At 41.0% G+C, this 22,500-nt stretch overlaps 2 protein-coding genes across 2 annotated transcripts in view; both read right to left on the reverse strand.

The window, feature by feature from the left end:
* The window catches only part of LOC101859340, a gene marked incomplete at its 3' end in the record, with an annotated part of 12,750 nt that extends 7,801 nt beyond the window's left edge, over positions 1-4,949 (reverse strand). Inside the window, 3 exon segments of the mRNA XM_013084537.2 lie at positions 1,000-1,053; positions 2,036-2,230; positions 4,841-4,949. Of these exon segments, the coding sequence (XP_012939991.1) occupies positions 1,000-1,053; positions 2,036-2,230; positions 4,841-4,846 (255 nt within the window).
* An 8,938-nt stretch (positions 4,950-13,887) lies between these two features.
* Positions 13,888-22,500, reverse strand: part of LOC101857420 (multicystatin) — a 14,566-nt gene continuing 5,953 nt past the window's right edge. The window contains exons 5-8 of the mRNA XM_035970646.1: positions 20,878-21,032; positions 19,483-19,593; positions 15,640-15,717; positions 13,888-14,150 (exon numbers count right to left, since the gene is read on the reverse strand). Coding sequence (XP_035826539.1) covers positions 14,148-14,150; positions 15,640-15,717; positions 19,483-19,593; positions 20,878-21,032 — 347 coding nt within the window. The 3' untranslated portion in view covers positions 13,888-14,147. The remainder of the gene's footprint in view (positions 14,151-15,639; positions 15,718-19,482; positions 19,594-20,877; positions 21,033-22,500) is intronic.

Here is a 22,500-nt window from a genome sequence, read left to right on the forward strand (position 1 = left end):
GTGGGGGGGGGGAGATTTTAGTTTTAGTAAGGGTTTTTTGGGGGGAACTTGGGACACAATAAGGTCACATAAATGTCAGAGATAAGGTATTACTAGAGAGTACTGTACATAGAAAAGAAGGATTTGTTTTTAGTAAGTGTTTCATGACACTTGTTTTATGTTTTAGTAAGATTTTTACGACACTTGGAACACAATAAGGTGATATAAGTGCCGAAGATCAGAGATGTTACGAGAGAGTATCAAACACAAAAAGGAGGAGGAGAGAGAAGGACGTTACTTTTTGATAGAAGAAAAGAAGGTGCAAACCACACCAGAGTACCTGTTAACCGCCAACATACGAGCACTTGAAACACAATGAGGTCACATTAGTGCCGAAGATAAAAGGTGTTACTAGAGAGTAAGAAAGCCACATACATAGGAAAGCGGGAGGAGACATAAGGACGATTGATGTTTAATAGCAAAATTGGAGCAAACCACACCACAGCACCAGCAACCATCAACGTCGAGTATTGGAAAACGTAGAAAAGTTACTGTGACGAAAATTATATAAGTGTACGTCGCTGAACATAATTATCTTCGAGTGTAGTTTTTGTCATTGGTGGCGGCTAAAGTGGTCTGGAGTGAGAAAAGGGAGTCTTTATCTTCACTGTGTCATGTGTAATGAGCTGAAAACGTTTGCTAAACCATGATAAGATAGTGTATCAGTGAGTGTGTGAATGTGATCGGTTGTGGCAAGGACAAGAGGTGTGCCGGCAATTAACTGAGAGTTGACGGAGGAAGTAAGAGCAAAAACAACAGGCACCTTGTTCATGGTTGCATGTGAAGTTGCTTTGACCTATGTCCACATGTCTATCTGTCCACGTGTCTGTCTGTCTATCCCAGTCTCTCTTTTCTCTCTCTCTCTCTCTCTCTCTCTCCCCTCCCTCCCTCCCTCTAAGTGTACACGAACTTATACCTATCTTTGTTAACACACCTTTTCCTCACACATACAAAACTTACATTTTCTCCGTTCGTGAGCTCGATGGTGTACCTGTAGAGAATTCCGGAGACCACCTGAGGACGACGTGATAGAGAGTTAGTCAGGTAGTTAGGAGAGAGAAATATTTATGACCGACCGGGGGGGTCAAATGAACATACATGAAGTCTAAAGTTGTCTAAATTACAACCTGCTTCTGTGTTTCAGTTTTAGTTCTTATTCTCGTTCTCAAGGGGAAAGACTGCCTAATTTTTCTTCCCCTACCTCCTTCTTGGTTTCCTTCTACACGACTGCCCTTCCTCAGATTCATATTACTTCGCCTTCTCTTCCCTTCCCTTCTTTCCTCCTCCTTCGTCTCCTACTAACTGCATTAGATCATCCTCCTCCCTCTCCTTTTTTCGTTACCTACCCCTTTTTCTGCGTTTCCTCCAACTCTTCTGGCCCCTGACCCTACGTCTCCTGCCCCTCCTCCTACCTCTCTTCCCCGCCCTCCCTCCTCCTAGTCCTCCCTCCTCCTTTCCTCGCAAATTCTTCAGTTTCTTCCTCTTCTTCCCCCTCCATCCTACGAGATGTTATCTCCAAACTAGTCCAGCCCGTTGACATTGGATGTGGTCACAAATCCTATGCATGAACATCTGCATGGTATCAGCCAGCTCTCCAGATGTGCAAAGTCCCAAATTTTGAAATATATGTTACACGTTCTTAACTTGTTGTACCGGTTACATATACCTGAGAAATTTGGCCTAAATTCAAATTATAAACGGTTCTGTTTTTAAAAAGGAAAAAGATTCATATCGCCGGTATACTTTTTGAAAGAGCTGAAACAGTTCTTTTTCCTTTAAAAAACGTGCTTTCCGTAGTTTTAGTAAGAGTTTCACGGCCCTTGCAATACAAATTGGTCATACAAAGTGCCGAAGGTTAGTCATCTAACAAGAGAGCATCAAACAAAGAGCAACAAAAAAGGAGAAAAGACGAGGATGTCAGATCTTTGGTAAGGAAAAAGGAGCGAACCACAGCAGGGCGTCTGCCAACCACCCACGGACAGCTTTAAAGGCTCACCTGTGAAGAGGCGGAGACGAGGCGTACGGCAGTGCGGGAGGTGCTGTCACCGAGACCCTTGTAGTAGCTGTTGATGCCGTCCACGGCGAACTTGACGTTGGGGTCATCCAAGGAGGTCGTGTAGTCGTTGTTGATACCTCCTGCCAACATGGCGCCGGATATGAGCGGCAGGATTATACAGCCGACGAAGATGAGCTGTCGAGGGGAGAAAAATACATAGATAAGATAATAGTATCATGGTAATTGCAGGGTTTGGGAAGAACGGAGATTGTACGTGTGTATTGTGGTGAATTCAAGACAGTCTTCACCTATTTAGAAAATGCATTGGCGCTGAGAAGTCTGGGTTTATATTGACAGATTATGATGAAAAACAATACCATGTCATGACGCTTTCTTTCGAATTTCCTGGGGTGGCATAATAAATATCTGATGACCAAAAGGCTGGTCTTCATCACAAAACATACCCTGAAAACTTCACAATAAATAACCGAAATAATCCTCTTAGATTTAGTCGGGTGCTAAGCACTTGCAGAAATCAGAAAAAAAGGCTTGGCAAATCTTTTTTTTACTGATTAATTGGAAGCCTACTTTACAGCATTATCGACACAGTTTGTCTATATTCGTTGAGAGCTTGGAGGTGCGATTTATGTAAAGAGGAGTTCGTATGCCAAAGACAGAACACTAGAAGCTCACATGCAGAAGTTATTGTGCACACCGTTTCAAACAACATATTGCATATTAAGCCTTACTATCAACATTTAGAAAGTAATAAACTTGCAATAAAAAAATCCCGCAAGGCGTCTTTCTCCTAGATAATATAAGTTAGATATATATTTGTTTACAAAATATTTTTAGGGGGGGGGTATTTTGTTTATATGAGTAAAGAGAAGCACATCGTCACAATAATGGCCAGCTAGTCCTACGAAAAAATAAGACAGACAGAAACTACAGAGGGAAAGTAAACAAGTAAGACACACCAGTGGCGCTTAAACCACCCGCTCTTGATGGTTTGTCGATTTCACAAGCCTCCAACTGCCTAGTACAAAGTCATATATTGTCTAGTGGCATTTACCGCCTTTTTCACACTTCAGTAACAACTAGGAAACGTTTTCCATTTAAGTGAAGTTAACAAACTGGTGATGATACCAAGGACGGCAGGTGGCGCCACATTCAACGGAGGCAAATAATTATTGAGGAGAAACCCAGCATGGAATATAATCACAAATTTAGGAAGACTGTGTGATGAGGAAGGTTGAAATAAACCAGTGGAGTGTACTTGTATACTTTTATTGCTTGTAACTTCATTGCTGTTGTTGACGTTGTTGTCGTTATCGTTATCGTTATCTTTGTCCCTATCGTTGTCGCTATCTTTGTCGCCATCTTTGTTCCTACCGTTGTCGCTATCGTTGTCACTATCTAATATCATTGCCATCGTTGTCGTTGTCATTTTCGTTGTCGTTGTCGTGGTTGTAGTAGTCGGGAAGGCTTGTAATTACTGGCCTCTTATATTGTTTTTAGTTTTGGTTTGCTGTTTACACTTTCCATAGCCATTTCCATCCTTGTTTGGATGAGTATAATAATGTTTACGACACATTTGTCACAGTATGGTCAGAATAGTCGCACTCCTTGCTGTTGCTGCTGCTGCTGCTGCTGCTGCTGCTGCTGTTGTTGTTGTTGTTGTTGTTGTTGTTGTTGCTGCTGTTGTCATGGTTGTAGTCACTGTTGCTACTGTTGTCTATGTAGTTTTTTTCTTTTTCATTTGTCATTGTTGCTGTTATTGTCATTGTCGTCATTTCTACTGCTGTCACTGTTGCTGCTGTTATTATTGTTGTTGCTGTAATTATTATTGTTGCTGCTGTTGTTGTTGTTAATGCTGATAAAGATGCTGCTATTTTCAATTCAGTGACAACTATTTCTGTCCTCGTTTTTTTAAATAGTTGCTTCAGTGATTTGTAATTATAAGCCATGGAGCGACACTTAATATAAATAGAAACTGAAATGTAGAACATTTTGGTTGGAATGCGTCGTTCAGTAATAACTGTATTTATTTGACAATCAAAAAACCTACCGCAAACGTGAGAGAGAGAGAGAGGGGGGGGGGAGATACAGACAGACAGACAGACAGACAGACAGACAGACAGACAGACAGACAGACAGACAGACAGACAGACAGACAGACAGACAGGAGGGGGGTGTCGACATCAATGTTTTATACTCCTCCAACGTCGTTACATTGTCACTAAAATGAAAAAAAGAACAACCAAAAAAATAAACATGCTGAGACAACGATGTCTTCGTCCTTCTACCAAGAACATGGCTTGTCAGTGTGTAAAACCTTTAGTTTCCCCCGTGTAACAGGGAGGTGCCAAAGTCGCAAAAGTGTTACAGCACAGTTGGTTGCTACAACACTTTAAGCCAGTGTAAATGTTCCTGGCAAAACAGCACAGTCAGAGGCACATGGTGGACAGCTGTCACCTCACGATTTGTTATTGACAACATGGCTTATGTGTCATGGTCACAACAGGTTTACGGTCACAGGAGAAGGTAATTTACATCAGCACAAGACAGGAATGTGAAATGTTTTATACGACACAGATCTAGTTTAGTCTCAGTTCCCAGTGACTTCAATCTTAGAGATATAGATTGTGAAACGCGTAGGGCTTGCTGCTGAGCGAGGATATAGTAGATCTAGATATCTAGCGTTTTATAAATCAATGCTATTTGTTATTAAAATTTATTTTTATATTAAATCTCAATCTCTCGTTTCCTGTCCGACTATTCGACCCTGGTATTATTCTGACTTACCTTCATGTTGGCTGTATAGTTGTTGTTTTCTCTTTCTCACAAAGTGTTTGAAGGAAGGAATTAAGTAGTTATGCGATCCTTAGTGCATAAACAAACCACACGCGGGCCTTTTATACACGCTGGAGTGAGTGGGCGCCGTTTCAGGGGATTGTCTCAGGCGGTCTTGACAATTTCGGTCTTCACGGAGATACTTGGCAGATAGGAGACATGGAGGACACGAGTTTGGCACGTCTTTCTTGCTCAAGCTATGAATCTTCTTCACTCATGACCAGTTCTCAATTATTGCCTCAAAGGGAGGCAGTGGTAATTGTTTGTTAAATAATATTGGACAATGATTAAAGACACGTTGAAAAATGCCCCGCTTTTGTTCTTCATATTGTAAACAAAATCGCAACAGTTTTATGTTTGGTCAGAGGTCATCATAGGGCTGTAAGACCAGAAGTCTCACAACCGGTCACGAAATAATCTCCGTATTGTGTTGAAGAGGTTGTCATTTTTTAAAGCATACCTTATATGGTATTGTGTTTTTGTTTTGGATTTATTTTTATCTTTATCGCCACAATAGCTTATCAGCTGTAAGATAGTATAGAGTCTGAGGATTGACCCGACAACCCTTGTGCAAGGTCAACTGCAAAACACTGGGCCATCAACAGATGTGGATATGACAACTTATTAAAGAAATCAGTCCTTTTCACTTTTTTTTAGTTTAGGCCTATTTGTTTTGTTTTTCGGGGTGGAGGGGAGGAGGGGGGGGGGAGTTGTTGAGTTTTGTTTGGCTTTCACTTGTACTTGGATATGTTCCGTTCTGCTTTGTTCAGTTTTAGTTTGGTTTGGTTCGATTGTTGTTTTTTTCGTGTGTGTGTGTGTGTGTGTGTGTGTGTGTGTGTGTGTGTGTGTGTGTGTGTTTTGTGTGTTTTGTTTTGTTTTGTTTTGTTTTTGTATTTTTGTTATTGTTGTTTTGGGTTTTTTTGTCACTGTAGAGAAATCTAGGCATCGTTCTTCCCGCACAAGAAGAAAGGTGCATGGAACTGCTCTTCGCAGCACCAATTTGGTGCAAGCTAAAAATTAATTGATCCAAGTTTCCACAAGCCTATATACTACACTGGTAGAGTCTATGGTAACTCAATGAAGAATGGGTATCAAAACTGTTGTCTCCCTCTATTGAAGCTACGTTTCCCTGATCTTTCCCTGTTACCCATTTGTTCAGGTTCCTTAAGTATGTTGTTCTGGGCCTACCCCTGCCTCGCTTGCCCTCATTTATGCCAGTGAGAGCTAGATGTTCAAGACCCTTATGTCTATTCAGGTGTCCCAAAACTGCATTTGTCGTTTCCTGATTGTTTTTAACATTGAGTGTCCCACGTGGGCTTCATCAAGGACTACCTCATTTGATTTCTTTTCCTTCCACGATACTCTTAGCAGTCTCCTAAGAAACCACATTTCTGTGGCTTCTATTTTATTTTCACTGTCTTTAGTGATTGTCCAGCATTCACAACCATATAGAAGGGTTGATCAAACGTAGCATTTCAGGACTTTCATTTTGGTGTTCATTAAGATGTTTCTATTTTTCAGGATTGGGCTCATTTTATTGAAACTAGCCTTAGCCGTTGCAGTTCTTCTTTTAATTTCTGTGGAACATTTGGTATCAGGTGTTATCATATATCCTAGATGTTTAAGCTGTTGGACTTGTTTGATCTTTTCACCTTTGCTAATGAGATTACAACTAGGATTTGCTGCTTTTTTATATTACCGTGAATTCCGTTTTCTTTACATTCAACAATAATCCTTTACGTTCACTTTCTGTTACAACAGTATCTAGAAGCAATTGAAGGTCCTTTTCGGAGCCTGCTATTAATACTGTGTCATCTGCATACCTGATGTTATTAATAGTTTCTCCACTTACTTTTGAGGCCTGGACATTCTTTTATGTTTCTAAGTATTGTTTCACTGGTCGGATAAATGAATGTACCTTTCCATGACTATTCTTGGAATATTACAGCAGTGGTTTCCCGTTCCCTACATATTATATAAATCTAGTTAAGCTAATTAGTATGGTGGGAGAATCTAGATCTAGAGCCAAACACTGTTTATTTAAGGCGAATGTGTCATTTAGATCTTCAAGTTTGTTGATCTATCTAGATCTAGATTCTATTCTAGATCTAGATTCTATTCCAGATCTAGATTTTACTCTAGATCTTGATCTAGATTCTAGATCTAGATTCTAGATCAAGATTCTAGATCTAGATCTAGTAGTACTTATGACAAAGACTGTCCACTACACTACATGGTTGGTCTACTCTTGTTCAATTAAAAAAATTGCAGTCTGTGCCTATAATATCTAGGCTTAGATTTAGATCTAGATCTTGTAGTAGGCCTAGCACTAGTACTACCAAAATTGTCTACTTCCAAGGTATTGCAATCTTTCTTTGGGCTTTTGTCCCAAGCCATGGTGGGCCTGTTTTGCCGACGACGTCACTAGGAGACGCGAGGCTGGTTTCATCGCCGACGGGTGTGTGTGTGTGTTTCTTTGCAGTCCCCTGTGCACAAAGCAGTGCTATGGGACTGCACAATCCCCCAGCGAGTAGTGGGATTGTAAGTCCCCTGACAACTTCCTTTTGTTTATTGACAGTTTGATAACTTTTTCAAAGGTACACGATACGGGTGATTAGTTGCTGTTCTGGTTTTGTTTGTTCCTATATCTACTCATTTTTCAAATTCCTGGTATAGCTTCCTGAAAATATAATCGTCGTAAACTTTTAATTTGTAATCTAAAATGACTCTGATTTCTCATCCTATTGATATGTATGTCATTTATAATACATGTGTATGCTGTTTTCATAAAAGTTTCTTCGGGGGGGGGGGGGGGGGGGGGGGGGGAAAGTTTTTTTTTTTAAAAAATAAAAATTTGGGCCCCAGGGCTTTCCTTTTTCTTAACCCCTGAAATTGTTTTTCCCCATTTATCTTCTTTAGAAAGAATGGTGAACTTTTTGCGGAAAGAGAAAGTTTTTGGTAGACGAGCTCCAGAGGAGATGGCTCATCCGGTGTTATCTGGAAGGGGTCAAATGTTCTTTTTTTGTGTGTGTTTCATATTTTTGTATTTTTCAACCCAAGAGAACGTACAAATTTGTGGAAACTTACGGTGTAGAAAAGGGCAGAGACTGTCACAGCTGTGGGCGGTTTTCAAGGTTTTCTGTTTTGTTTTGTTTTATTTTTTATAGGAGTTTTGCGGCACTTGTAACACAAATAGGTCATATAACTGCCAAAGGTTAGAGGTGTTACGAGAGAGTAACTCAAAAAAAAAAAAGAAGAAGGGGAGACAAGGAAGATAGATGTTTAATAGTAATAGGAAAGAAGGAGCAACCACACCAGAGAACCCTCCAACCATGCACTTTTTGTTTATTGACAATTTTATAACTTTTTCAAAGGTGCACGATACGGGTGATAAGTGGCTGTTCTGGTTTTGTTTCTTCCTATTTCTACTCATTTTTCAAGTTCCTGGTAGCTTCCTGAAAATATTATTGTCGTAAACTTTTCAATTGTAATTCTAAAATCAGTACCAGTGGCGAAGCGTCTATATAATCAAATAATCACTGCTTCCCTTCCTAGTTTTGAAGCATTGTCGCAGTCAAATTCACCCATATACGTAAACCTCATAAATTAAACGTAAAAAGACGTTCATAATCACCAATAAACAGTATGCCTAACATTCTAAACGGTTTCATTGCCACAGAAATAGCCTGTTCACCCCTTTCGATCCACTCTATAAGTAGTCACAAACTTTGATTAACCCTATCCGTACACCCTGGGGTCATTTTGTACCCACGGGGTTGTATTCTTCACATTTTAGTATACTTCTAGTACGAAGATCTCTTTGAAACTTTCAGTATTTCTCCTGAAGTCATTTCAACAGACTGCTATGCAAAGCGTACGGATCGGATTAACGAGTGTATTTCCTCTTTGTCAAGTGGTAGCACGAAGTTCCCCACGTCGTATGGATACAATAGTAAACCACGACGTACGGATAAGGTTAAATAACTTTATAGTGAGGCTGGAAGAGTCTACCAAAAGAGTTGAAGGGAACATGTATACAGCACTCAAAATTGTTTCATTGCCACACATACCCTGTTCACCCCTTTCGGGTCACAGTCACGAGCAGTCACAAGCACTGATTATGTAAGCGAACTATTACACTGGTCGAATCTACCTCACAAAAGTGAGGGGAACTAACTCCTAATAATATCTTGACTGCCACGAGTGCTTTTTTTTCCTAGACTTTTTACCGTTCTATAATCAGATTGTGACCTCGATTATGACACCGGCTCCAGGCTGCGAAAAGCTAGACAAAAACAGCCAAATGTGAAATAAAAAATTGATAATTGTCATGTTCTACCAAAGAGTTGAAACTCACTGGTAATACATGTAGTACTGACATCTCTGCTTCTTTGCTTTGTGTTTGTGTATTCACATCTAAAATAAAATTTAATTTTAGTTGGAATTAATATTCAATGAGGTACTTTCCCGATTATTTTGGCGGTTGAAGATAAAATAATATGAATTCAGAATTTGTTTTCATTCACAACTCAATGTCGCTGCTTCGACCGGAGACGACTAGTGAGAGATATTAAATAACATGATTCGAAGAGGGGCCAGCTGACGAGTGAAATTTTCACTCGTCAGCTGGCCCCTCTTCGAATCATGTTATACGCGAGATCGGTGGCACAATGCCCCGAAACTGTGTCACGCCGTACATTTCATGGTCTGTTCCTCTCAAAGTCACTTCCAACTTATTATTTCCTATAGTTAATACCGGGGACAGAAGGAGGAGCGAGGAGTCATCTCAGTTAATACATCGGAAGTAGTGGTATGTGGTGAAGTTGATCAATAAATAGGTGCATATTCAATAAATTCATCAAATTTATGCTCCAAGGAAGGAAGGAAGGAAGGAAGGAAGGAAGGAAGGAAGAAAGAAGAAGAAGAAGAAGAAGAAGAAGAAGAAGAAGAAGAAGAAGAAGAAGAACAAGAAGAACAAGAAGAACAAGAACAAGAAGAACAAGAGGAACAAGAACAAGAACAGAACAAAAAATAAGAACAAGAACAAGAACAAAAACAAGAACAAGAACAAGAAGAAAATGACGAAGAAAAAGGAGTAGAAATAGAAGAATAGAAAAGATTTGGCGTATTGTGCGCACTAATGCAATGAGATGCGGCCCAGAATAAGGAAAGGGGGCGTGAGCAAGACGGGCCAATAATTATACTGACCGAGAGGAAACGTGCAGTACGGTATGTTTTGAATTTTTAAATCAAAATCTTGACTAGAATTACTAGAATGTTCTGACTCCATCTTTCATGTGTGGATGTGGGTATGACGTTACGGTAAAGGAAGAGAAATGGTGTTAAAAACCCATTCAGACAAATCCCCTTGCTTGATTTACTATGAAAACGATAAGAAGATTCATCGGTTGTGAGGAACAGACTGTTAGTTGTACGGCCTGAAACTTTCACTGGATGCCTGATCCCAATCTCGCCTGAATCGGGGAGTGATGCGTCTTTACTTTTTTGTGTCCGCCTCGAGTAAGATTCTTATGTGATATCTCCAGGCCCTGTCAGGTCCCATCTCACTTTTATTACCCTGTCAAACAAGTCAGCCTTCGCCCCTGAAAATCACTCCCATTTCTCATGTTACCGATATGTGTCATTTATCTATGCTATTTTCATGGAAGTCTCTTCTGAAAAAAAAATGTGTATGTTACCTTAAAAATCACGAAGAATGAAATTATAGTCCGGCTTTTACGTAACTTGGACTTTCTGGTAACGTACGTCAGCTGAAAGTGGACAGACTATCACTACTGTGGGCGGTTTTTATTTTGTTTTTTGTTTTTCAACGTTTTTTAACCCAAGAGAACATACAGGTTTGTGCACTACTAATGGTGGTACAGCACAATACTAACATGAAGTAAGAGATAAGATTTCCGTGTTTCGTCACGATTTTCATTGTATACTATCAAAGAAGAAAAAGATACAACGAAAGTTGTAGGCGGTGTAAGCATCCTGCATGTAATAGGACAAAACCACCTTTTTCTTGTTGTTGTTTTTGTTGTAGTTGTTGTTGTTGCTGCTGCTGAAATATATTATAATATTATTGTTGTTGTTGTTGTTGTTGTTGTTGTTGTTGCTGTTGTTGTTGCTGTTTTTGTTGTTGTTGTTGTTGCTGCTGCTGCTGCTTTTGTTGAATTCTAAAAGATCGGATAAATTGCCTAGATATGTAGTTCCCCCATAGAATCTACTTGCTGGGCGATTTTCATTATTTTATTTGCAGTGGGCTGTGCAAGTTGACAAGATTGCCTGATCGCAATGTCATAACAAAACACTGGTCGTCATAGTTCAGCCAGCTGGACATCCTTTAACAAATATTAAAAATTTTCCTCCGACGGCAGTGGCAAGTATAATGGAACATCCCTTCCCCTCCCATAATCGGAAGTGATTTCCCCTCGTTTTGACACACTTTTTACAATGTATGAGGTTGGTGCTTCAGCCTTGCATGTCGGGGCCAACGCAATATTATAGGTAACTGTGCACAAACATAGTCGACAAAACAATTTGTCCAACCAGGAATCGAACTCGCGGATAGGTCATAGTGTGTGTGTGTGTGTGTGTGTATGTGTGTGTGTGTGTGTTTGTGTGTGTGTGTGTGTGTGTGTGCGTGTGTGTGTGTGTGTGTGTTTCACAATAGCGAAGCGCCTAAACATTACACCACAGGCCACAGACACCGGCTCAAAAATGTCTCAGTGGCGGTAGGAAGATACATTGAGGCCAAAACTGGAGTCATCAGGGGAAAGACAAGCGACTCTGGCCCTGAGAAATAGGACAGGTCTCAGAGTTCACCTGATCTAAGCACTCGGTATAGAGTTTCGTTTTCCTACCTGTACTATTTTGATAAGAATTTAGCTTTCCTATCTGTACTGTTTTGATAAGAATTTAGCTTTCCTACCTGTACTATTTTGATAAGAATTTAGCTTTCCTATCTGTACTGTTTTGATAAGAGATTCGTTTGTTTGTTTTTTCCTAACAGCGCCGTTAGGATAAGAGTTTCTTTTTTATTCTTACTATAATGTTTTGACTGTAAAAAATTGTTTTGTTAACAGCATACAAGAACTCTCACGGATAACTGTCGTTTTGATAGTTTTAAAAAAGTAAACACTGTAAAGATATTTTGGAAGTGGGGCCTTTAAATTTAACGTCTTTCTCCGATAGGACCGAGCCAATCGGGTTGAGAGCCTTTAAACCTCCACAAAACGACTCGAGTTCAAGAACGCTCAGTTCGGGGTTTGAATCAGGATCATCCGCAGCATAGTCCAGCATGATACCGATTTAGCTATTGAAGCGGTCGTCTTGTAAATAGAGTTTTAGTTTCGGCAAGATCATCTAAGAACTGCTAAAGGTTAATTTTTATTTTCTATAAGAAATTCGTGTCAGTCAGAGTATCTAAGAACTCACAGTTAGGAAAAGCAGCACAGAAAAGAAGGCTAACAAGCAGACCACATGAGAGTTCCCACCTGTCAAATGCATGATTGTTCTTTTAATGTTTGTGATTATACGCCTTCATCGACACAATTTAGGTGAACTCAAGCTGGGAGGGTAACAACATCTCAGTTGAAAGAAAAGAAATTCTCCCCCCTTGGGAACTTAACTCGGGTCTCATGCGTACGACGGCAAAGGCCCTGACCACTACACCACAGACGCCGGTCGTCAGGTTCAGAGACGACCTAACCTGCACAATCTTTGCAGTCATTCGAACCACCTTGAGTCCCCAATCCCAAACATGGTACCCCGCACATAATACGTGATGTTGTGACAATTACGTTTGCCTTGCTGTAGCTGTGCATTTAAATGTTTCGCGAAAAGATTGATAATTAAATACCGTCTTTTCATTGGCAAAAACTGTAGAACTTTAAACGCACTTTTTTTTAAATACTGTTTTGACCTATGGCGTTTAATAACAAAAATGTAAAAGCCGTCAAAGTTTAAAAAGATCATTTTTTACACAAAATACGTAAAATATCGCTTTTAAAAAAGTAAGTAATAAAAAGGTACGTTTAAGTAATCAATTTGAAATTATTTTTTATGAATTCTTCCGCAAAACTCAGAAAGCATGTGACCCCCCACGCCGGGAGCCCTCGGTACAACACTACAGTATAGAGTCGACTTGCTCGCCGCGGGGGGGGGGGGCTGGTGGGGCGCTCCGTGTTTTTGTCGAAATAACTACAGATAATCATGTTTGCGGCGATAAAATACTGATTTGTAATGATCTTAGAGTCTTTAAAAAATTAGGCTCCATATCTATGTTATAGTCATTATACTCAGTTAACGTGGAGATGTTTGGTGCACTTGGTACTCTTTTATTATCTGTCAAACATGGGGCTGCAGCCAGTGAGCAACTTTGACAAATTTGACCCATTTTAAACATTTTCTTAAAAATCAACTGAAAAGTTAAAGAATGGTACCAAAATTCTTCAGGAGATATAGATCTAGGCCTTTTATATGGAACAGATAAATTTGGCATGTAGCTACTTTGAAAATTTAGCTTTGGTACCTATTACTAGGTGGCGTGCTACAACACCGCCGGTGTGTGTGTATAAGGGTGTGGGGGGGGGGCGGCAACCCGTGCTGAATAGGATAAAATTGCAAAGCAAACAGACGGAGATACTCGACAAACATTTTCCCACTCGGGAATCGAACTCACGTCTTTTGTGTGCAAAGGCAAAAGGCGTTTCCAAAACACCACAGACGCCGCTCTAAAAACACGACCTGGCTCAATGCAAAATATAGTGGTGATACAAGGGAACAGTAAAAGGGGAAGACCAAAAAGATGGGGCATCGAAGCAGGTATCACGACAGCAGAATGAGCGGTACGCCTAGAGTCGGAACGTCGTAAGAACATCAGGAGTGCGACACTTCACAGACGAATGAAAGAATGATCTGATGGATGATGAGTTAATGGACCTGCGGGGTCCTCGTTCAAACATTCTCGAAATAAATTAAAACATAGTGAATTTATAGCTGTGGTCAGTGACAAAGTTTATTAGCATTTTGTTTAAAAAAAGAAAAAAAAACATTTTTTTCATGCTGAAGTTATCACAAAGTGTTCATGATATCAAAAGACGAGAGATAACAATGTTAGGCAAAGCCAATGGCTTGTTAACAAAACGTTCGCAGATATTTCCTTCTGTGGATACAATCAGCCAACTTTTACCACCTCAGTCTGGCATCTGAAAGAGTAGTACTTTCGCTTCTGGCCACCGAGTCGCTCTTTTTACTGTGGGAAAGAAAAATGAGGACGGGGGGAGGGGGGGGAGGGGGGTGGAGTACGATGAAAACACACAGTCAACTCCAGATGTGAGTGCATATTATACCCTTAAACGTCTTTCGGAATTCTTGTTGGTATCTTGGTATCTATTTCCCCAACAGGGTGAGAGAGAGAGAGAGAGAGAGAGAGAGAGAGAGAGAGAGAGAGAGAGAGAGAGAAAGAAAGAGAGAGAGGGGGGAGGGAGGGGGAGGGAGGGAGAGGGAGGGGGAGGGAGAGGGAGGGAAGGATGGAAGGAGAGAGACAGAGAGAGAGAGAGAGAGAGAGGGGGGGGAGAGAGAAAGAGAGAGAGAAAGAAGTACAGTACACGTATTATTCAAAGGCGCCATTGGTCATTTAACACCCATATCTACAAATGACAGAACGCTCACGAAGCTGGTTTAAGAAAGCACCGTAATTCTCCAGCTTTATGACGCTGTGAGCTTTACAGATTCCGGGCCAAGTAGCACATTTTAGAACTCTTGAACAATTTCGTTTGACAAATTTTAAAGTCTCTGCACCGACGTTTGTGGTGCAGCGGTTAGGCCCTTCTCCACCACACGCAGAAGACCCGAGTTTGATTCCCGTATGGGAAGGATTTTCATTGAGTAGCTCTCGGTCTTTCTGCTCTTCTGAGACATTGTGTTCCCTTCAGCTCTTGTTGGCCATGGCGGGAAGGGTCTAAGCCGCCTAACTGATCTTGATTGTGTTGATAAGGGCATGTTTTAAGAAAATGTATCTGCAGTTATTCTGTTGAGGTACAGTCTCGGGGTGAAAGCTGAATTCCCGCGATAATTAATGGAACAATAAAATTTAAAAAACACAGAAAGAAAGAGTGAATGGAAGAGGGGGAGAGGAGAGGAGAAAGAAAGAGAGGGAGGGGGGAAGAAAGAGAGTGAGTGAAAGAGAGTGAATGAAAGAGGGAGAGAGAAGGGAGAGAGAGAGAGGGGAGAGAGAGAGAGAGAGAGAGAGAGAGAGAGAGAGAGAGAGAGAGAGAGAGAGAGAGAGAGAGAGAGAGAGAGGCTGCATTTTAAGGGCAGAAAATAACGTGACTGACCTTGCAGCTCATCTCTGAGAGTATGTACTCCGGGGCCATCCAGGAGAGAGAGGGCGAGAGAGAGAGAGAGAGAGAGAGAGAGAGAGAGAGAGAGAGAGAGAGAGTGGGGGAGAGAGATGGACAAAGGCTGCATTTTAAGGGCAGACAAGAACAAACTAGTACTTGAGGGTCATCCAGGAGAGAGAGCGAGCGAGAGAGAGAGAGAGAGAGAGAGAGAGAGAGAGAGAGAGAGAGAGAGAGAACGAGAGAGACAGACAGACAGACAGACAGACAGACAGACAGACAGACAGACAGACAGACAGACAGACAGACAGACAGACAGACAGACAGACAGAGAGAGGAAGAGAAAACAGACAAAAAATGAACAAAAGGTGCATTTTAAGAGAAGACAAGAACGTGACTGACCTTGCAGCTCATCTTTGAGAGCTTGTACTCGGGGGTCATCCAGGACTGCCACCAGACATCAAAGTCACACACACGCACCTGGAAGTGGGACATTTCGTTTGAGTAAATAGATAGGCTTATACAGTTTAAGGAATAATAACTTTCAATTTATTGATCCTTGTGAGGAAATTTGGTTCACAGTGCTGTAACATAAAATCATGCTTAAATAATATAATACAGGGTGATCCCAAAAAAGAAAAAAAAACTGTACAACTTTTTAAAAAAATATATTTTCCTCCACATTGACGTTTTGCGTTTCAAATTTGTACCCAACATTTGGGAGTCAAAAGGAATTTGCCTGATATACATTTTAGATAAATCCACAGAATTGTTTTGCTCTACATAGCTTGTAAAAAAACAACCCATTCTCGGCTATGTCCCCATTTTTGTAGCATGACGCACTAGTTCGCATTAGATCTATCCCCAAAAGTCCTGACGATTGAACCATATTGCAAACTACAGTAGTTTAACAGGCCAATAGAAGTTTGCTGATAGTTTTTTCTCAAATTCCATTTCCCTGTTGAGATCGCGGTTAAGATTAGTAAAGCTCTCTCTTACCACCAACTCATTTCGTACGTTTCGCACAAAGTACGGATATAATCAGGCGCGGTTCGTTCACTGGGCAAGACCGGCGGCGCCGGTCAGTTTTTGTCGGCTGTACAGTGGACAAGAGATTGATTGCTGACGATAATTGTTATTTAGTTTCAAGTATGTAAATACACATTAATATCTAATCAACGTTCAGAAAACACTCGGCCGATTTGAAGGCGCTCTGAGAAACATTAGTGGTTCTTTGGTGTGTTGTCGCACTACAAAGACCGTTTCCTTCATCTTTTGTTTATCACGCCGGCTCGTGTGTTAAATAGCCCATCCACGGCTTACTAAATAATTTTAGCAAGCCCTGCGCCCATCACAATGTGAAACTTATCTGCGCGAGGCCGCGAGGCCGCGAGGCGCAAGACCTTTCCGAACAGCGCCCGCGCGGCGGAGACGTCAGCCTCGGGGCGAATTCACTTTTGCCCACAGAACTCAAAGAGACGGCTTCAAATTGCCAATTGGCCTCTCTGTTACTTACAAAGGAAGGACACGCCTGCAGTACAAATACATATTATATTACATAATTTATTCAGTTACATTCATCATTCAACCTGTCTCTTATTACTGCTTGTACATCAAGTGTTAGCATGATTATTTCTATTGCATTTTAAGCCACCCATGGTTCTGTTTTGTGTTCTCTTCCTCACCTACTTCCCCAAGTTCCCTTACTTATAAGTTACTTGGCCAGGACCCTGGGCCGGCGATCCTTCGTTTCGGCCATTCATGTTATAGAGGGAATTTTAACGAGGAGAGAGCAGCGCCCCACGTTCGGCTGTCAGGGTCTGGGCCTAAAACAATACACCTTCCTCCTCCCCCGTCCTTTTTCCCTTTCCCCTTTTTCCCCTTTCCCCCTTTCCACCTTCACCCCAGCTAGACTCTAATTTCTAAAATTAGCATTTGACACATTTCTCTTAGAGCAGTGAACTGAGAGCAGAGAAGAGAAAAGAAGAGAAGAACTTTTGAATCGGTCCGGAAATTATAGGTTAAATTTGTTCAATGTGTACGTGATTGTGAGTCTAGTACAGTGTACAGTATCTGATTCTAGACTTCATCTACGTGGGACAGCGTCATTGGAAAGGTATTGACAGCACACAGGTTTTATATTTTTACATAGCGAGTGCACGTCGAGACTTTGCGTGAGTGTGTGTGAAAAGTAGGTCTTTGGGTGATGTACAGGGGGCAGGGCTAAAAAGTGGTTGCTTCTAACTTTCAGTTTGTTTTCTAGTATACCGTAGAAGTACATTGTATTTCTTGTTCTGTGTCGATCAAGTCAGATCTTTCCGTATTTTATTGGTCTCAAGTTCAGTCTATGTCTTGAAGCTCAGATTTACATTTTGAAGTTTGTAACGCCATGGATTTTCTTCTACTACGAGTCGTAAACCCTTTTTATATACTACCCCCCCCCCTCTCTCTCTCTCTCTCTCTTTCTCTTTCTCTCTCTCTCTCTCTCTCACTCTCTCTCTCTCTCTCTCTCTCTCTCTCTCTCTCTCTCTCTCTCTCTCTCTCTCTCTCACCTACCCATCCAACCCCCCCCCCCACACACACACGCACGAAATACCTTAAGTTTACTGGTAATTATAAAATTGACCGTCTGTCTGTCTGTCCGTCCGCCTGTCTGTCTGTCTGTCTGTCTGTCTGTCTGTCTGTCTGTCTGTCTGTCTGTCTGTCTGTCTGTCTGTCTGTCTGTCTGTCCGTCCGTCTGTCTGTATGTCGGCCTGTCTGTGTGTTGTAGGGGTGAAGTTCTGAGGCGATTGGGGGGGGGGGAGAGAAGGGGAGGTATCGATGGGAATTACAGCCGGTCAGTTCTACAAACCACCAGCCGCCCCTGGATATCATGTTAAAGTTAAAGTGCTCTTAAGGCCTTCTTTGATGTCAAGGGTGGAAATGGTCCACCAGTTAGGACCTGTAGAGAATCAGAACTAAAATTTCCCAGACAAATAGACCACATCAGGTCAAAGACACACCGTTCACACCCCTTTAAACGTCACCAGGATACAGAATTCAGCAGATGAGCCCCAAAAGACGTCTGTCCCAAGATGATGTCTGCAGGAATGACTTTCCTACTTCTCAACGGTCCGCATTCTCAAGGCAGATCTTCACCTACGACTGCATTTTCCCTCAAAGCATAACACTGAGTTCATGATCCCTTAATCGTCTTGAAACATTACCTCTATGACATTTGGTTCCTTGGCAAAGCCCATACTCACCTTTCAGGTTATATCAGCTACACAAATGATGTCTATTCGGGCAACCTCACCCCCCTCCCCCGCTTATTGTCTCTAGAAACAGCTCCATACTGTAAGGTATGCAGTGTGTATGGCTTTGAGTACTCATGGTTGAGTGGATCCTTGCGTTTGGCCACCACTGAACATAACGAACGACGCTTTAAAATGTGTAGAGTGCAAAGGAGGATATATGAAAAAATATTTTTTTAAACTCTGTAGGAGAAAAGAAATATTGTTTAAAAGTCACGGGGATGGAAATATTAGATTTTAAAAATAAAAGGAAATGAAAAAACAAACCAGTCATTTCATGACTACCTTTACAAGATCATTTAAATTGGTGCCTTTTGCATTTTAAGTCTTTTTTATAAAAGCCTTTTTCATTTTTTAAAATAAGTTTCTTTTTTGTAAAATTTATGTCAAGCAAATTCCTTTTGAATGAATTATATCTGTTGCAAATTACAACATTCCAGTACAAATTGTGTGCGAGATATTTAGGAAAAAAAGTTGTACAGGTTTTCTTGGGGGATCACCCTGTACATTGATACTTACATCACAGGTATACTATCGAACACGCCATTGCTGGTTACTGTGTGGACTGTCTCTGATGGATAGAGTTAAAGCAGCCTACTTCCTAAAGTACCTTAACTTCACTGTTGATGTGCGCAAAAACATGTGCGATCTATTCTACGGGCTAGATGTTTTATCTCTGACGTCATTTCGGTTCCCACGTAAGCCATTGTCTGCAGGTGTTATCGATAGGAGAATTGAGAGCTGAAAATGTACCCACCACATTAATTTGTGACGGAAAGCTGCGTAACTGTATGAAAATTAACTTCTTAATTTTGATTCCTGGAGTAAATCTTTGCTTTTCTTCAGTTAATTCGTTGACAAAACTATCAGAAGTGGGGGAAAAACGCCTATGCAATCATTTTTTAGTGAGGCAACGGAAAGCTGCCGGTGAAGAAATGTGCGTGGTACTCACATTGCCTGGTGAGCTCACGTTGCAAGTGTCCAGGGACTGGTTGCTTCCCTTGGGGCAGTCTGTGGCCGCCATTTGTACGCCCCGGAAGTGATACATGAAACCAGACACAACCTGCCAAAAAGATGGGGTGGGTTAGGGAGGGATGGGACAGAGAAGAAGGGCAAAGGGGGGGGGGGGCAGAACAAGATGTACATTGATGAGCACATGAAAGGTTTCTGTCACAATTCCCAGCAGCGAAAAATCCTATAAGTATGGCGGAAAATGCAGCGCATAGACTAATAGACAAAACTACAGGGTTTGTTAAATGTCGTGCACATATCGACATAGCTGTGGGGAAAAAGTGATCTAGATTTTTATAGGCAAAAAGAATGACAATGAATCGAACAGTCAATTGACTATACATATATAGTAATCGTTTGAGTGCTGATGATTGGGGTATAAAATTTGCTAGCGTTTTTAGGCTTTGCATTTGGTTAAGAATGGAAAAAGAAGAAAAAAGATGAACATTAAGGAAATAAGACGGATACGATACTCCATATCAATCGTACGAGTAAATCTGAGGATGTGTGTTCCTGTTTTATTCCATGATTAAAGGGGACTGAAAACTGTGCTGGTGAGTAAAAACTCTTCAAAGACTTAAAATGCTTGGATCACTTTTATAAAATTAACAATCATTTGGATTCCACAGATATTCTCATAGGAAATTAGGTTTAAAATGTACTATTACAATAGCGATGTTTTGGCGGTACTGGTGCATGGTTCAGAGATATGGAAAACAAACAAAGAAATTCAACGAAATTTTAAAGCTTTCAAACAAAATGTCTAAGAAGAATTTTATCAATAAAACTGATTGCGTTTATAACAAGTAATGACGTGTTGGAAAGGGGTGAGATTGAAGATACCAACGCTGCCATAAGAAGAAGGAACAGATAATTGGGACATATTTTGAGATTGTCAAAGACAAGATTGCCCTTTCAGACAAGATACTGGAGACCAAATGGACAAGTAAGAGGTAGGCCAACTCCAAGTTACAGAAGCACGATCAGGAAAAGGAAAGCACTCTGTCCTTGGATGTGCCAAGATTAGAGGAAGTGGCCAGGGACAGACTAGCGTGTACTCGACTACTTCCTCCCTCGTGTACCTGCTAGTACAGGGAGAGAGTAAATAAACTTGGAAATGCATGTAGGTAGGAGGGTGGCACGAAAAAAATGTAGCCTTTAAAAGTTGTTTTTTAATGGCGGTGGCTAAAAAGAAAATAAAGGTTGACAAACATTGATATTATTATATTTCAGTGCCTGTCAACAAATATGTTGACCAAAAACATGTTTCACCAATGTTCACTTCTACTGATGCATCTACATGTATTCCCTTTTTCATCTCACTCGATCCACTCACCTGGGAAGTAACTTTGTCCATAGTCTGAGCTTTCCGGAGGTACAGATAATTCTCCTGGGCGTTCATTTGATCCACAGCAAAGGACAGGGCATTTTGGATCTCAGTGCTCTGGGGGTCTGCCAGCTGTTCCCCGCCCAGAATCAGCTTGGAGGTATCTGAAAATAACAACAACACATACATTAGATTTGACACGGTAAGCAGAATATTCACAAGAGTTGGCACTACAGGCACAGGCCAAGTTAAGATTTAAATTGATGAAGTAGCCTATGTATTATTTTTATATGTATAGGATTTGACACAGTTAGCAAGTCTTGACTCGGTCAATCTAGAATATATTGTATAATAACATATGCATGCATAGGATTTGACACAGTAAGCAAAATCTATATTCAGGGGCGAAGGCTGACTTGTTTGACAGGGTAATCAAAGTGAGATGGGACCAGAATCAGATAGGGCCTGGAGATATCACACAAGAATCCTACTCGAGGCGGCAACACTGAGTTGTGGATGAAAGCAAAACCTGAATTCATGTTGCATGCATGTTCAACCGCTAAAATAATCAGGAAAGAATCTCATTAAATATTTATTCCAACAAACATTAAATTTATCTTTAGATGTGAAAACACAAACACAAACAAAGAAGCAGAGATGTCAGTACTACAGTACGTAATACCAGTGAGACTAAACTCTTTGGTAGAACAAGACAATTATTAATTTTTCATCTCACGTTTGGCTGTTTTTGTCTAACGTTTCACAGCCACGAGCCGGTGTCATAATCGAGGTCACGATCTGATTATAGGACGGTAAAAAGTCGAGGAAAAAAAACAAGCACTCGCAGCAGTCAAGATATCATTAGCAGTTAGTTCCCATCATATCTGTGAGGTAGACTCAACCAGTGTAATAGTTCGGTTACATAATCAGAGCTTGTGACTGCTTATAACTGTGGCCCGAAGGGGGTGAACAGGGTATGTGTGGCAATGAAACCGTTTTGACTGTTGCACACATGTACCCTTCAACTCTTTGGGTGGACTCTTCCAGCCTCACTGTAAGCTTACTTAATCAAAGCTTGCGACTGCATATAGAGTGGCACGATAGGGGGGAACTGCCTATTTCTGTGGCAATGAAACCGTTTTGAATGTTGGGCATACTGTTCATTGGTGATTATGAGCGTCTTTCTACATTTAATTTATGAGGTTTATGTCTATGGGCAATTTTTCAAAACTAGGAAGGGAAGCAGTGATTATTTGATTATATAGACGATTCGCCACTGTCTAGATTTAGATTGATCAAGAATTTTGTTTTGTATACAGGGTATGGCAGTTTGCTAAGTCTAGATTTAGAAGGAACAATGTATAATCTATTTTAGAATATCAATTCTTTACCAAATACCACTTTGAAAGGAAGAATATGAAAAGCACACGAGAGTACCTACCATATACCTCCGCTAACACTAAAGGACGCATCGATATCGAACCATCTACCACGACCGCATTCACATAAAAGTTGGGGGGGGGGGGGTGTCACGACTTCGGAACGAATGCTAGTTTGCATGGTGTCCCATTAGCTCACCCAGTATTAGAATGAGCTGGCTGTGGTAGCCTACTAGTGCTCTGGCTTAAAAGC

The sequence above is a fragment of the Aplysia californica genome, unplaced genomic scaffold (assembly GCF_000002075.1).
Source record: "Aplysia californica isolate F4 #8 unplaced genomic scaffold, AplCal3.0 scaffold00300, whole genome shotgun sequence".
NCBI lineage: Eukaryota > Metazoa > Mollusca > Gastropoda > Aplysiida > Aplysiidae > Aplysia > Aplysia californica.